The sequence below is a fragment of the Protobothrops mucrosquamatus genome, unplaced genomic scaffold (assembly GCF_001527695.2).
Source record: "Protobothrops mucrosquamatus isolate PMUCROS unplaced genomic scaffold, P.Mucros_1.0 scaffold404, whole genome shotgun sequence".
Classification (NCBI taxonomy): domain Eukaryota; kingdom Metazoa; phylum Chordata; class Lepidosauria; order Squamata; family Viperidae; genus Protobothrops; species Protobothrops mucrosquamatus.
The window spans coordinates 85085-98235 of NW_015386735.1; the positions used below are offsets into that span (position 1 = coordinate 85085).

General features: G+C 36.6%; 1 protein-coding gene across 1 annotated transcript in view; it reads right to left on the reverse strand.

Moving 5' to 3' along the window:
• Window positions 1–13151, reverse strand: part of ASAP2 (ArfGAP with SH3 domain, ankyrin repeat and PH domain 2) — a 91186-nt gene that overhangs the window by 58353 nt on the left and 19682 nt on the right. The window contains exons 2-5 of the mRNA XM_015816154.1: window positions 10147–10219; window positions 8294–8439; window positions 3920–3994; window positions 2168–2217 (exon numbers count right to left, since the gene is read on the reverse strand). Of these exons, the coding sequence (XP_015671640.1) occupies window positions 2168–2217; window positions 3920–3994; window positions 8294–8439; window positions 10147–10219 (344 nt within the window). The remainder of the gene's footprint in view (window positions 1–2167; window positions 2218–3919; window positions 3995–8293; window positions 8440–10146; window positions 10220–13151) is intronic.

The following is a 13151-nucleotide window of genomic DNA, read 5'->3' on the forward strand; positions in this document are numbered from 1 at the left end:
GCTAATTGCGGATCAGGTGGCCACCAACTTGAAGTACATTAAACATAATACATTTGCTAATGCAAACAAACCTGGGAGATGGTTGGCCTACCAATTACGTAAGAGACAAAAGGCTAGACTTATATCTAAAATTTTGGTCAAGGATCGTGAGATTTATCAACAAGAACTGATCAAAAAGGCATTCACTGAATTTTATTCGTGGAGATTACATCTGCAGTAATCAGGTTTAGGCCAAGAAAAATAAAAGTCTCCTTCAAACTGCCTCATTCAATGGGCTATAATGCATTCAGTGTCTGACTCTTCTCTGCCATGAGAATCTTTCTCTGTATTTCTTCCAAACACAGGTAGTCCTCGACTTATGACAATTGAGGCCAAAGTTTCTGTTACTAAGTGAGACGTGTTAAGTGAGGTTTGCCCCATTTTATGACATTTCTTGCCACATGTGTTAAGTGAATCACTGCAGTTATTAAGTTAGTAACACGGTTGTTAAGTGAATTTGGCTTCCCCGATGACTTTGCTCATCAGAAGGCTGCAAAAAGTGATCATTTGACCCTGGGACAATGCAACCGTCATAAATATGAGTCAGTTGCCAAGCGTCTTAAATTTTGATCACATGATGGTCGTAAGTGTGAAAAATGGTCATAAGTCGCTTTTTCAGTGCTGTCATAACTTTGAACAGTCACTAAACGAACTGTGGTTAGTCAAGGACTATCTATATGCTATTATTAGCTATTAATGTTTAAGTGCATAAGTAAAGGCCATATTATATCATCATAAACTGCCAATATACATTCAACAAGTGGGATTTTTACTACAACTAATGGATACTTGGTTATCACAATCAGGCCTTACCAGAAATAGTATAAAGCAGTACAGAAAAAGTTATGACGTGTTCAATAGTGCTCAGGTAATATAAGATAAGTCAACCATAAGCTGCTTAATTACTTTAGAGAACAGCTTCTTGCTCAAAAAACTGAGTGAAAAGTTATTTTATATATATTTTTTGGCTTGCTCATTTCTTCACTTCATTCATTCAAAACATTTATATAGCCACCCATCTTCTAATCAACTCTGTGTGGCTCCCCTTGCAACACAGGTGCTATCCTTATACAGAAAAAGCAGCAGTTTTATTATCTAATATAAAGGGATATACAGGGATCCAGTGTATTCATGCATGTTAGATAGATAGATATTCTTATTATTCTGACCCTGGAGTGAAGAAATGGATGCTGGGAAAGTTTTTAGCTCACGGGTCTAGTTGTTGTAAGTATGACCGATCTTCAAAATATTCAACAGAGCGATTAACTGGGTATTAAACTGTACTAGTCTCAATGGGATAAATATCTGTCTGATCAAAGAACAGCTTGTTTGTATGAATACAGACGGTATTTTAGTATCAAGTCATCCCAGCTCCTTCAAAATATACATTTTCAATTTTTAAGTATTTTTCAATTAAGGTATGCATATTGCTTTTTGTAAGCATAATACTATTGCACATTTAATAGGCTACAGTATAGTGCAGGCAGGTCCAACCAGTGGCCCATGGCCACAGGCGGCCACAGTCAGCTAGTAATGTGGCCCCACAAGATCGCAAACTTTTAACCTTATGTGATTTTTATTTACATTAACTATATTACGCTGCCACATTATTAAAATATATGTGGCCCAAAACAATTCCTCTTCACTCAGTGAGACCCAGGCAAGCCAAAAGGTTGGACACCCATGATGTAGTGTAAACATAAATTTTATATGCATTGAAAATGAAAATATTTTTGTGACTGGTTTTTACTGCAGTATTCACTTTATGGACTTAAACTCTCCATACCTTTGAGGTAAGCCTGACTACTGTACAGCTAACAATAGCAAATCAACCTCAGGCAGCTAGACTGGAACTAAATTAAACTGAGTATGAATCTTGGTGATTATAGAGATACAAACAGTTTTCTGGACTACTGTACAGAAGTTGTTTGTCACTGTCTTCTTCCAATTTTCCCAGAAATCTTCCATCCAAGTGCTTACTAGATTTTAACCAAACCCAGATTAAATAGGTAACAAATCTGGTAATCCAATGTATCCAACCAACTCAATGACCCTTATTTTTGGATGAACAAGCACAGAAAGAGACAATGTATACAAATTTGCTATGTATCAGAAAGGAAGTACGTACACTTTGGTTTCATAGTCTTTCCATGCTTTATCAAACGGCTTCTTCAAATCCTGTAGAAATGAGAAGAAAGTCACATTAAATAGGCAAGTGATCATTTGTGCTAAATCACTTAGATTAAAATCTGGTGAAGTAATCTTTGGAATAAATAGCCTAGTTTTAATTGGCTTTAGTTTTTCTCAAATTAAATTTTATACATCTGAAAGTCCAAGTACTGTATACTAGAAGAAGACTCAGTCCTGGGACTGTGCAAAGCCTTCAAAGGAAAAATTTTGCAAAGCATTTTTTGTGAGAGTAAAACACCTCTCCTTGAAGTGTGAATTGCAACAGCTACTTCCTTTAAAAGGCTTGCGCTGTTGCTGTGAAGGCTGACCTGAATGCACCCACACAGCTCTCATGCACAGCCCTTTTGCTGTACACACTTGACCAGCATCTAGACCAGCATGAATAGTGAACCTCCAGTGTAGCAGCTTTATTACTTCAAGGAGTAAGAACGTGCTCCTACTTTCAAACACTTCTTTCAAATATTTTGCACAGTCTGACTCATTACTTTCACATTTAATACTAATGTGAGTTCCTCAAGTCTTGGTAGAACTAACCAGAGATCTGTTCATGTGAAAGATGCTTATTTGGTCCACATTAATAGATTTTGTAACCCACCAAAACAAATGCAGTGCCTCCATGCAGACAGCAACCGCCTGAAATTAATAAATGAAGTGGTTGTTCCTTTTTCTTGCTGTACCCTTCCAAAGAGTTGACCTTAGCAATCAAAATGTAAGACTGGAGAGGAGTGGTTTTGTTTGGGTTTATATGTCATGTCAAACCAAAAGGTCTACACAATGGTTTAGTGTGAACCCAACCTTTTTGTCATAAAATTTAGTGTGAACCAAATAAAATGATGTGACAAGCTAGTAAGATTATTTTTCTAATTCTTTATCTACATTTCTGATTTAAGTAGCAGCACAGAACGCTCTATCTCCTGCCTATCGGTCTGACGTCTCTCTGAGTCACAGCCTTCTTGCTGTCTAATGCAAAATTAAATTAATCCTAACTTGACAGCGGATGTGACTGCATTATACAATAATCCTCGTAGCACCAGTCAGGCGTATGGTATTTATTTATGGGTGCTGCACCATATGATATTGGAAACCAAAGTCAGCCATGGTTTGCTGGTCAATCTTTGCATCAGCCAGTATCCTAGCCAGCTCTGCAGTTCACACTTAGGTCATTTTTTTTGCCTTTTTAAATGTTTCTTTAAAGCATAATGCAATTGGAGTCATAAGACACTGCCCACAAATTGAGGAAAAACTGAACTCCAGCACTTTCATGGCATCATTATTTCAATATTTTTGGATTGGAATTAAAAAGTGAAGAACTATCTCCAATTTCCCATTTCTATGACTAGAGGGCAAATCACTTTCACCATCCCTCAGTGAATAAATGAACAAGTATAATGTTTATGACCCATTTACTTAATTGGGTTCTCTTTGTTTTTAAAAACTTGTATGGAGAACAGATGTGTTAGGTCATATTTATGCAGAAATCTTTAAAATTCGAAAGGGTTCATAAACTTTTAAATACCACTGCACATTAGTCCAAAATAAATCACTGCATCCAAGATGAAAAATTATCCATCTAGTAGGACAGGGCAGCCGGATATGACAGCAGAGAAATATCTTTTTCTCCAGTACAAATTGTAACATGCACTTATGCTAATAATTAAATAATTTTTAAAAATAGAAACATGTAACATACCCCTTTTACGCCTTTTAGATCGCCCTTTAGCAAACTGTCCAGTGGAAACGTGATTATATTGTTCATGTTCTGGATCTATAACAAAAAAAATGTTTTCATCTAAAAGCATTTAAATATTTCTAAATAAATACCTAGCAGGCATTCCAAGAAAGAGATGCAAGATACTCATTTGTGCAGAAAGGGAAAAGGATAATGAAGAGTGTATTTCCCACATTTTTGTTGGATTTAGGAATGCTTGATTTTCCCAATTCATTGTAATAGTTGTGTTGACACTATTATTTTCATTCATTAAAACACAGCCTATGTTGCAGGGAACCTTATCTACTTCTTCAGGAATTCCAAGGTCATTCTCATCCTAATAACCTAGCCCAAGGGTGTCAAACTGCTGGCCCACGGGCCGGATGCATCATAGCGAAAACGCGCCCACCCATTGCCGGCAATGGCAAAAAAGTTGCGATACATTGCGACACGTCACGTGACGTTGCAAGTTTGATACCCCTGACCTAGCCAGACATAATTGCCCTGCCAACATCTAGCTCCATATGCAAATGCCTGCTCTGTCTCAATGTAGACTCAAATGTGAGCTCATACCGAAATTCAGTCCAATTTGCTCTTTCACCAACTACACTTTAGGCCTCTCCTGATTTGCTTCATCATCCAAAACTCCTCAATAAAGCTAGGAACATTGTTGGAAGAAAAGGCTTACTGAGGTACAATCTTATCCAAGGCTCTTATTGCTTCTATTTTCCAACAGGCAACTAAAGTTTTAGCACAACTGTTCACCACAGCCTAAGGAAACTCCTCATATACTTTCTATAAACCTCTTTTTGAGGGGTGACTAACTGAATAGTTTCACCCTCCCTGCAAAATTTGGAAGCACTAGTCACATCCATAGCAATATGAGAGTGATTTGACCGTGGCACAGAACAAAACTATTGTCTCTCACCCTCAGATTATGTTGCAACCCCCCCCCCCCCCAGATATATGGTCCTCTGGGCAAGTTAGGCCTTGAATGATCTGGGACAGTTTCACCATCCTCATGGCATCCATGAATCCTGAGCTATCTCTAATCCATGAGAGATCTTGGATGAGGAGAAATTTATTACAGGCAAATCTGATATTTAGCAATAACAATCAGAGATTAAGAGCATCTAGGTAGCCTGGCTCTAAGGGTTAAGTAGGAATTGGTGTCAGGAGCCCAATCTCTGTTTGCCCATCACTACATCCCATCCTCTATTAGAAAATACCTCTAAAACCTTGTACAGGGATTATGGGAAAGCACTGCACTGCACAAGCATTTTTCTGGGAAGAGTCAACACCGTTCAGACTTGAGAGACGTGGGCAGAAGGGCATTTCAAAGAAACTCTACCTTAATTGACTTTTGCAGTTCTCAAGGATCTGTGTTTAAATCCAGCTTGGTTTTAAAGAGACTTTTCTAAAATCGGTGTCATTCTTGCTTCTTTGGTTTTGCTAACAACAGATAGTTCTCGACTTACAACAGTTCATTTAGTGACCGTTCGAAGTTACAACGACACTGAAAAAAGGGACTTACGACCGTTTTCCACACTTATGACCACTGCGGCATCCCCATGGTCATGTGATCAAAATTCACACATTTGGCAACCGGCTCATATTTATGATGGTCGCAGTGTCCTGGGGCCATGTGATCCTCTTTTGCGACCTTCTGACAAGCCAAGTCAATAGAGAAGCCGGATTCACTTAACAACCGTGTTACTAATTTAACAACTGCAGTGATTCACTTAACAACTGTGGAAAGAAAGGTCCTAAAATGGGGCAAAATTCACTTAACAAATGTTTCACTTAGCAACAGGAATGTTGGGCTCAATTGTGGTCGTAAGTCGAAGACTACCTGTATGTGGGCTTGACACCCTAATATCTGCATACAAGCTTTCCACTCAGTGTTGGAGGCTCTTCCAGATTAATTCGAAGAAACCATAGTCAGTATGAACAAAGGAAAGCTGACAAATAAATACCATTAAGTTAACATGTCTTATACCTTGAAATAATCTGAAGCCATCTTCATACACATCTTAAATAGCTGGAGGCTGTTAATACGACTGTTACCAAGTGTCAGATAAACTAACCAAGTGTCAGATAAACTAACAGAGAATTTGGCAAGAAAAAAACAGCACAAATTGCCATGGACCATATTAACTTACTATTTTTGAAAAGGTACCCCAGGAATCAGTTCCAAATAAAGCAATGTAAAGGTCTTTTTTGTTACAGAGGAAATGGGAAATGAGAGCCCAAGGTACGAAAAGAAAAATCAAATATCACCTAGAAAGTATGAAAAAATAGTGTATCTGTTTGACCTTATACATAAACCCACCTCTATTTAAAATTTATTTTCATGCACAGATTCTAAAACAGAACAAGAGTTAAGAAACGTGGCAAAAAGTATTTAAATAATAAAGACCGTATTACAATTTTTAAAACAATAAAAATAAGTCATATTTGTTTTTCCAAGTTGTGTAATTTCAGAATCTGTTTAACAGTTTTGTAACGTTACTAATACCATACTCCTCATTGGCAAGACTTATTTTAAGGCTACATTTGTTTACTGTCAATCCTAATTATTATATAAAATAAAAAGCAACCAGACAGAGGGATAGAAAAGGTATCTGCAAGTAGAGGATACTGAAATACACCTTTACAACAATCCATGTGATAATTTAACTTGAGAAATATAATATGCCTTTAAAAAGTATCATATATACTCACACATAAGACCATATGTAGATAAGCAGATCCTCGTATTTTTAACCAAAATACCATGAAAAATACATCACTAGCACATAACCCGACCCTTGAAATACACTGTTTATATACTGTTTAATTTTGGTACCTAAAATTCCTGGCTTATCTGTGAGTATATGTGGTAAATATTTAAAGGCAGGCTAAGCTTCCACAAAGAGCAAAGTACAAATTTATAAATTGTGTCCTTTCCCCTGCGTTTTCTGAATAGTTTTAATACAGCAAGTGGAATGGTTCAACTGAAAGAAACAATGTTCAGGATGACACTATCTAGGTCAAGTGGTGTTTAATCCACAGTGGTTCTTATATTAATGCATTTTTTTACTTGATACTCCAATCATCTGATTATAAGCAGACCTCTTATGTCTATGTTTAGATTCTAGATATTTATGTGTTTTAAGTACTGTCCAGGATAAGATATATTTGCTAATACATTACCCCAACGCTTCAATGAGGCAGAGATGTTAGGCTACCACTATAAGAAGTTCACTATAATTTAACCACGATCAGATATTACAGGGAAAGGTGTTTTTCAGCTACAATACACTTTAGAATGTTATATAGCAATCCTGGAAAAATGTTCCTATTCACCAGACATTAAGTATTATTTGATAAAATATGAAATAAAATTATTATTTAACTGCTATAATAATAGGAAGAGATGACAGCTTCTTAAGAGCACACCCAATGCCTTTTTGAGGCACCCCCTTCCACCTTCAGTTCAAACACAACCAACATTATCCCATGATGCTCTGCTGGAGGAGGTGGATTGTGTCTCTGAAGGGAAAGGTGGTATGATGGACTACAATGAAGCTGCAGAAACCCAGGAAGGAAGAAACACATTCCAAGACGTGGGTATGGAGGAGACAAGAGGCAACACAGCTGGATCAGAGTCAGAGATTTAGCATGGCTACTCTCCCAGTGTGTATCCATTAGGGCAGGGGTGTTCAAACTTGGCCCTTTTATGACTTGTGGACTTCAACTCCCAGAATTCCTCAGCCAGCGTGCCCAGCTGAGGAATTCTGGGAGTTGAAGTCCACAAGTCATAAAAGGGCCAAGTTTGAAGACCCCTGCATTAGGGTTAGAGTAGTATAGGTTTAATCTGTCAAGATTCTGTCTATATGGTGTGAGCAAATAAAGAACTGAACTTTAGTTTGTTCTATGTCATTCTTTGGCTGAGCCTGTCAGATCAAAACAGATCATCTCCTCTTCACTGGATTTCCAACTCCCATGCCAAAGATTACATAATGTTATAAAGCTTTAGAAAGAACCAGTCATAAAATGTTTCAAGTCCTTCCTTGAGAGCTAGATAACAAAGTTGTCCTAGGAATAATTTACAATATACGCAGGATGCATACACAAAAGATTCCCCCTACTGATTGCATCTCTAAAGAGTCACAATTTAAATCTTTGTTAGGTAAGCTTCAGAAGCAGGTATTCAGTCCTTTTTCCTCACCAGGGAACAGCTTAGTGTCTATCAGAGCTGTGGCTTTACAGGCGGTCAAGTTTTTAGATTTAGTAGTTATATATTTTAGATTAAACTTAAAACTACATTGTACGATTTCAATTCTGCAGTACATACTTTCATTTGTTTCTTACCAAGTTTTTGAAGAGCGCTGTCAATTCTTTTGTAAATACCGCAAATTTTAAAAATGCTGTTCCTAAATCTGGATCATCCCTACAGACGCAGTTGCCTCCAAATTTCTCCAAAGCTTGAGTATACTGCTCTTCATTTTCCACATGAGCTTCAAAGAGAACAAACAGAATGCTAACTCCAGTAACCATCGACAAGTCCTCCATTGATGTAAAAAGTGGAGGTATTTTACAAGTACATTTGAATACATTCATTTAATCCAAATATCTTTATAGTTTTAAATTTCAAAACAATATGATAATCCACAGGTTTTTTTATAAAAAATAAACATCTGAATAAAAAAAAGCAAGAGCATTAAATTGCTATAACTAATACAAAAACCTGAAATAGATTCCAGTTGAATAACTCAAAATACAGGAGAAAAGATCCACTCCAAAGAACAAGTAACAGTTGACGGTAAATCATCATCGTCATCAACATCACCATTGTCTCTAAATTTATCCAATCTTTAATAAATGAAGCCTGGTATATCATGATTATAATATCCCATATTTCTGACAGTCTCCTTTGTGAGGACTCTGGCAGTCCCATGACCTGCTAACCAACTCCTGCCCATTCATTTCAATGGGAACTACATCTGTGCTACAAAAATGAATGAGAAGACCTACAAGGTATTTCATTATTCAGTATTCCACTCAGTTCTATAAAACAGGGTCACAATATTATACCTTGCATGAAAAAGAAAATATTATTAAAGAGATCAAACACAAATAAGAGAAAGCAAACTCAAAACTTGCCAGGATATAAGAAAATGGTGTGCAAGCAGTTAGGGTCCTTGGCAATATCTTGTATCAGCATATAGTAATATAAGAAATAATATAATATAATGCGTATTAAAGTATACAAATTATAATGCTTTACTATCCCCAGATAGTACTATTACATTGGATAGGGATAGTGGGGTTGCTATATAGTATTTGAGAAGCACTGAATGAGTGAGCAGATAATGAGTGAGCAGGACCAAATGCTGACATATGCATAATAATGCCACTAAATAAACAATGTAACTTATATATTTATATAGGTATCATGATGTGAATGACATGAATTATATAATAGTGGTATCTATACAGTATTATGAGGTACATATCACTTTGATATTACACTTGATGTTACAGTTGTCTATAAAAATACCTAGTAAGGTTAGTCCGTATAACAGTTGCTATTTGAAGTAGCACATCATAATGGTGTTACAGACCAATTGACAGGTATATAAAAAGGCTATTTTCAGATCAGAGCAAAGAAAGATTGGGATCACATGTTGATTATGTCCTGGTTTGCTTGACCATAGTTTGTTACTTAAGCCACAATAGCTGGCATTTCATAAACTCTTAACACAAAGTTGGTGGCAAAGAAATTGGAATCTGTTCTTGTGAATACAAGCTAAAGTACATTAATTAATTTCAAATTCATACATGGGCCCCTCCATTCATTCACCAATACACCTTAAAAGAGATAAGAAATTTCATTTTCTATCAACCGTAGTTTATTGATACACCTAAATCATAAAAATGTGAAATACCTTAATTATGTTTCACAGAGGGAAAGGGAATTGATGACCTTCCAAATAATGCTAGTAAACTGTAATTCCAATCAAATGTAACTTACATCAATTAACATTTAACAAAAAAATCATTAGCACCAGAAAGGTAAAAAGTGTCAGAAAAGAAGGAACAAGCATTCTTTTGGGAACTATCATTGACTTGAATCTGAACCATTCAGTGACTATTTGACAAGCGTTGGATATTGCAATGTGTATTTTAGAAATACAGAACATCAATAAACAAAGTGTACATACCCAAACCAGAAACATTTATAGCTTTTACAGATTTCTTCATCTTATAAAGAACAGTTCGGTCAACATCCAAGGCCTAAAAATGAAAGCAAATTTTGTTTTTATTAATGATATGAGCTCAACAGCATACCGAGCAATATACTAGTCCATGCTACTTGACAACTGAAAATGCTACATATTGTTTTTAATATAAAATTTTCTACTATTTTTATCTTCAGGAAAAAATGAAATAACCTCCATATCTTTACCCCCAAAGAATTTTCCTTCTTCCATTTGTGTCCAACACTCAAGACTGACTGAAGCTTTTCCAGAAGTGGTCTGCCATTGACTTCTTCCTAAGGCTGAGAGTCACTGACCCATGGTCACCCAATTGGCTCTGTACCTTAGGTGGGTCTAAACTCAACAGTCTCCTGATTTTCAGCCTGATGCCTTAATCATTACACCAAACTCTCACAAAGAAAATACCTGATTGTTAATATTAGCTTAGTGTCAATTCTTTAATTAGCATTCATATATTAATGACTTAGAATTGAAATTTCTAACAAAACTTGGGGTCCCATGCTGATGGCAAAGAATATTAGCAACACTAATGACTGTGTTTCATTTGGTTTATGTATTATGGGGATCTTTTTTTTTTAATTAGCACACCTGACCATATTAACCATATTGTTCTCTGCTGTGATCCAATAGCTCGAGGCAGCTTTCAGCAATGCAGGGTTTTTCACTAATAACATCAAAATGATTCTCACAAGCTTCCAAGAACATCTTAAATGTCCTCTTGAAGAAATGATATGGTACTATAATGATCATGTCACCATGTACGAATAGTAAAATAGAACAAGCCCACATTAGGTACAGAGAAGAAAATCCAGTGCAAGAAGCTACCATACACCATTTAAAATGAAAAACTGACATGTTAAATGCATAATGTACTATGTATCCAAAATGCTACATATACAACAGACTACAAACAATGTCAGTACGGAGTTCACAAAATGTACTGGGAAAGAAGATATAAGAATGTATCAGTAGTCTAGGTAGCTTAGAATGCCCAGGTGGCATTTTGTTTTATCGCATATTTAAAATAATTTATGTAAAATCAAGTTGCTTGTTAAACTGCAAAAAATCCTAGCAGTGAGCTGCCCCAAAATATTATTTTGCAGGACTTCCATTCTTATCAGAAATCTTATCTCAGAAACTACAATCCTAGCAAGCATATACTTGCATCACTTACAAACTGAAAAAAATAGTAGTGATACGCTCTAACATTACAAAACTCAAAATATTGCAGGAAACAATTCATATCACTGAGCATGGGCACAATAATTTAATATTCAATATAAAGCAATGTATCAATGTTGTTCTCAACAGTTATCCATGGGTTTAACAAGATTTGTGTCACACAGTCACAAATGGCAATAACTGTACATGCTTTTTTCTTTTACCCAGAATGTTGTAAGCATTTAAATGATGCCCAAACCCTGCTGCTTATGTTATGTTATTTCAGTATCTCGAGTTCATTACAAAACAGGATGAAACAAACAAAAGCAATAAAATAACAAAACCCTGGAGTTTTCAACAAAGCCATCATGGCTGCTTTGTAAAAACATGCCTTATGTTTTTGGGTATCGGTTTTTACTAATTTCTCTTAATATATTTTAAACAATAATAGTTGCAGTGGAATTCTTTGTGATACCATTAAGATAATTGAGTGACTAATAAAACCAGCTTTTACATGTTTTAAAAGAACTTGCTCTTTGTCTTTTTCTGCTCTTGTGTGAAAAGCACACCTTTTTAATGCTTTTTCGGGCCCTTTTCTATTAGTTTCAAAGAAGCACAGACATTTGCCTCAAGCTTAATTCTGCAACCAAATGGATATTTTAGCATAGTCATATTCATATTGTAGAGTGCTTTCAAATCAATGTTCTTCATAATTTACTGTCTTTTGTTTTCCACCAAGTGTCAATGAGACGTAGAATGTCAGAAGTCATTTTGTATTCTGGCACTAATCTCTGCTCACCAATGTGGTTGTGTAAGGTTCATCACAAATCTTGATCAGAAGAAGACAAAATAGCATTGTTTTGCACATGTCTGTATTTTTTTTTAATTCCCAAATGTTGTATCAAGCTTTACTATATGATACATCAGTGATGGCAAACCTTTTAGAGACCGAGTGCCCAAACTCCAACCCAAAACCCACTTATGTGTCGCCGGGTGCTGGGTGGGTGTGGCCCACTTGGCAGGTGCAGCTACAGTGGGCTTGGTAGACTGGGTGGCGTGGCCAATGGATGGGTGTGGCTGCAGTAGTCATGGCAGATTGGGTGGGCATGGCCAGGGTGGGTGTGGCCACCTCAATGTTGCTTATGGGGAGGGACACCTGTGGGAGCCGGGAAGGGTTGGGGGAGATCCAAGGGGTCTCTGGCGGGTGGGATGGCGGTCTCCCCAATGGCGGCTCCAGGCTGGCTGGCCTTAGGCCAGTGATGGCGAACATTTAGAGACCATGTGTGCTGGGGCAATGGCGTGTGCCCACAGAGAGGGCTCCACGTGCCGCCTCTGGCACGCGTGCCATAGGTTCGCCACCACTGTGATACATCATCTGATCCTCTGTTTTAAACAGATCTATCTGTATTTTGTTTACGTATATAATTATTATTATATGCAGGTTTATCACTACAACATTTTTAAACTAAAAAAGGCAGCATTTCAATTTTGTATCAATAGTACTTTAATATCCTTCCCTTCCTATCACAAAAAGTACTTTTAACTCATTTTTAAGTTTAATTTATTTTTAAAAAGTGAGCAGAAGGGCTTTAGATCTACAGAAACTATAAACGTCAGGTACTGTACAACCTACTGAATTTAGAAAGACTTACTTTCACTGAGAGTGTCATTAACGTGTTTATTATTACCATTCTAAACTACAAGTAAAAGCCACACTAATCTTATTTACACTACAAAGTCAAGTTCAATATAGATCACTATGCCCTGACATACATACTGGGTTCTAA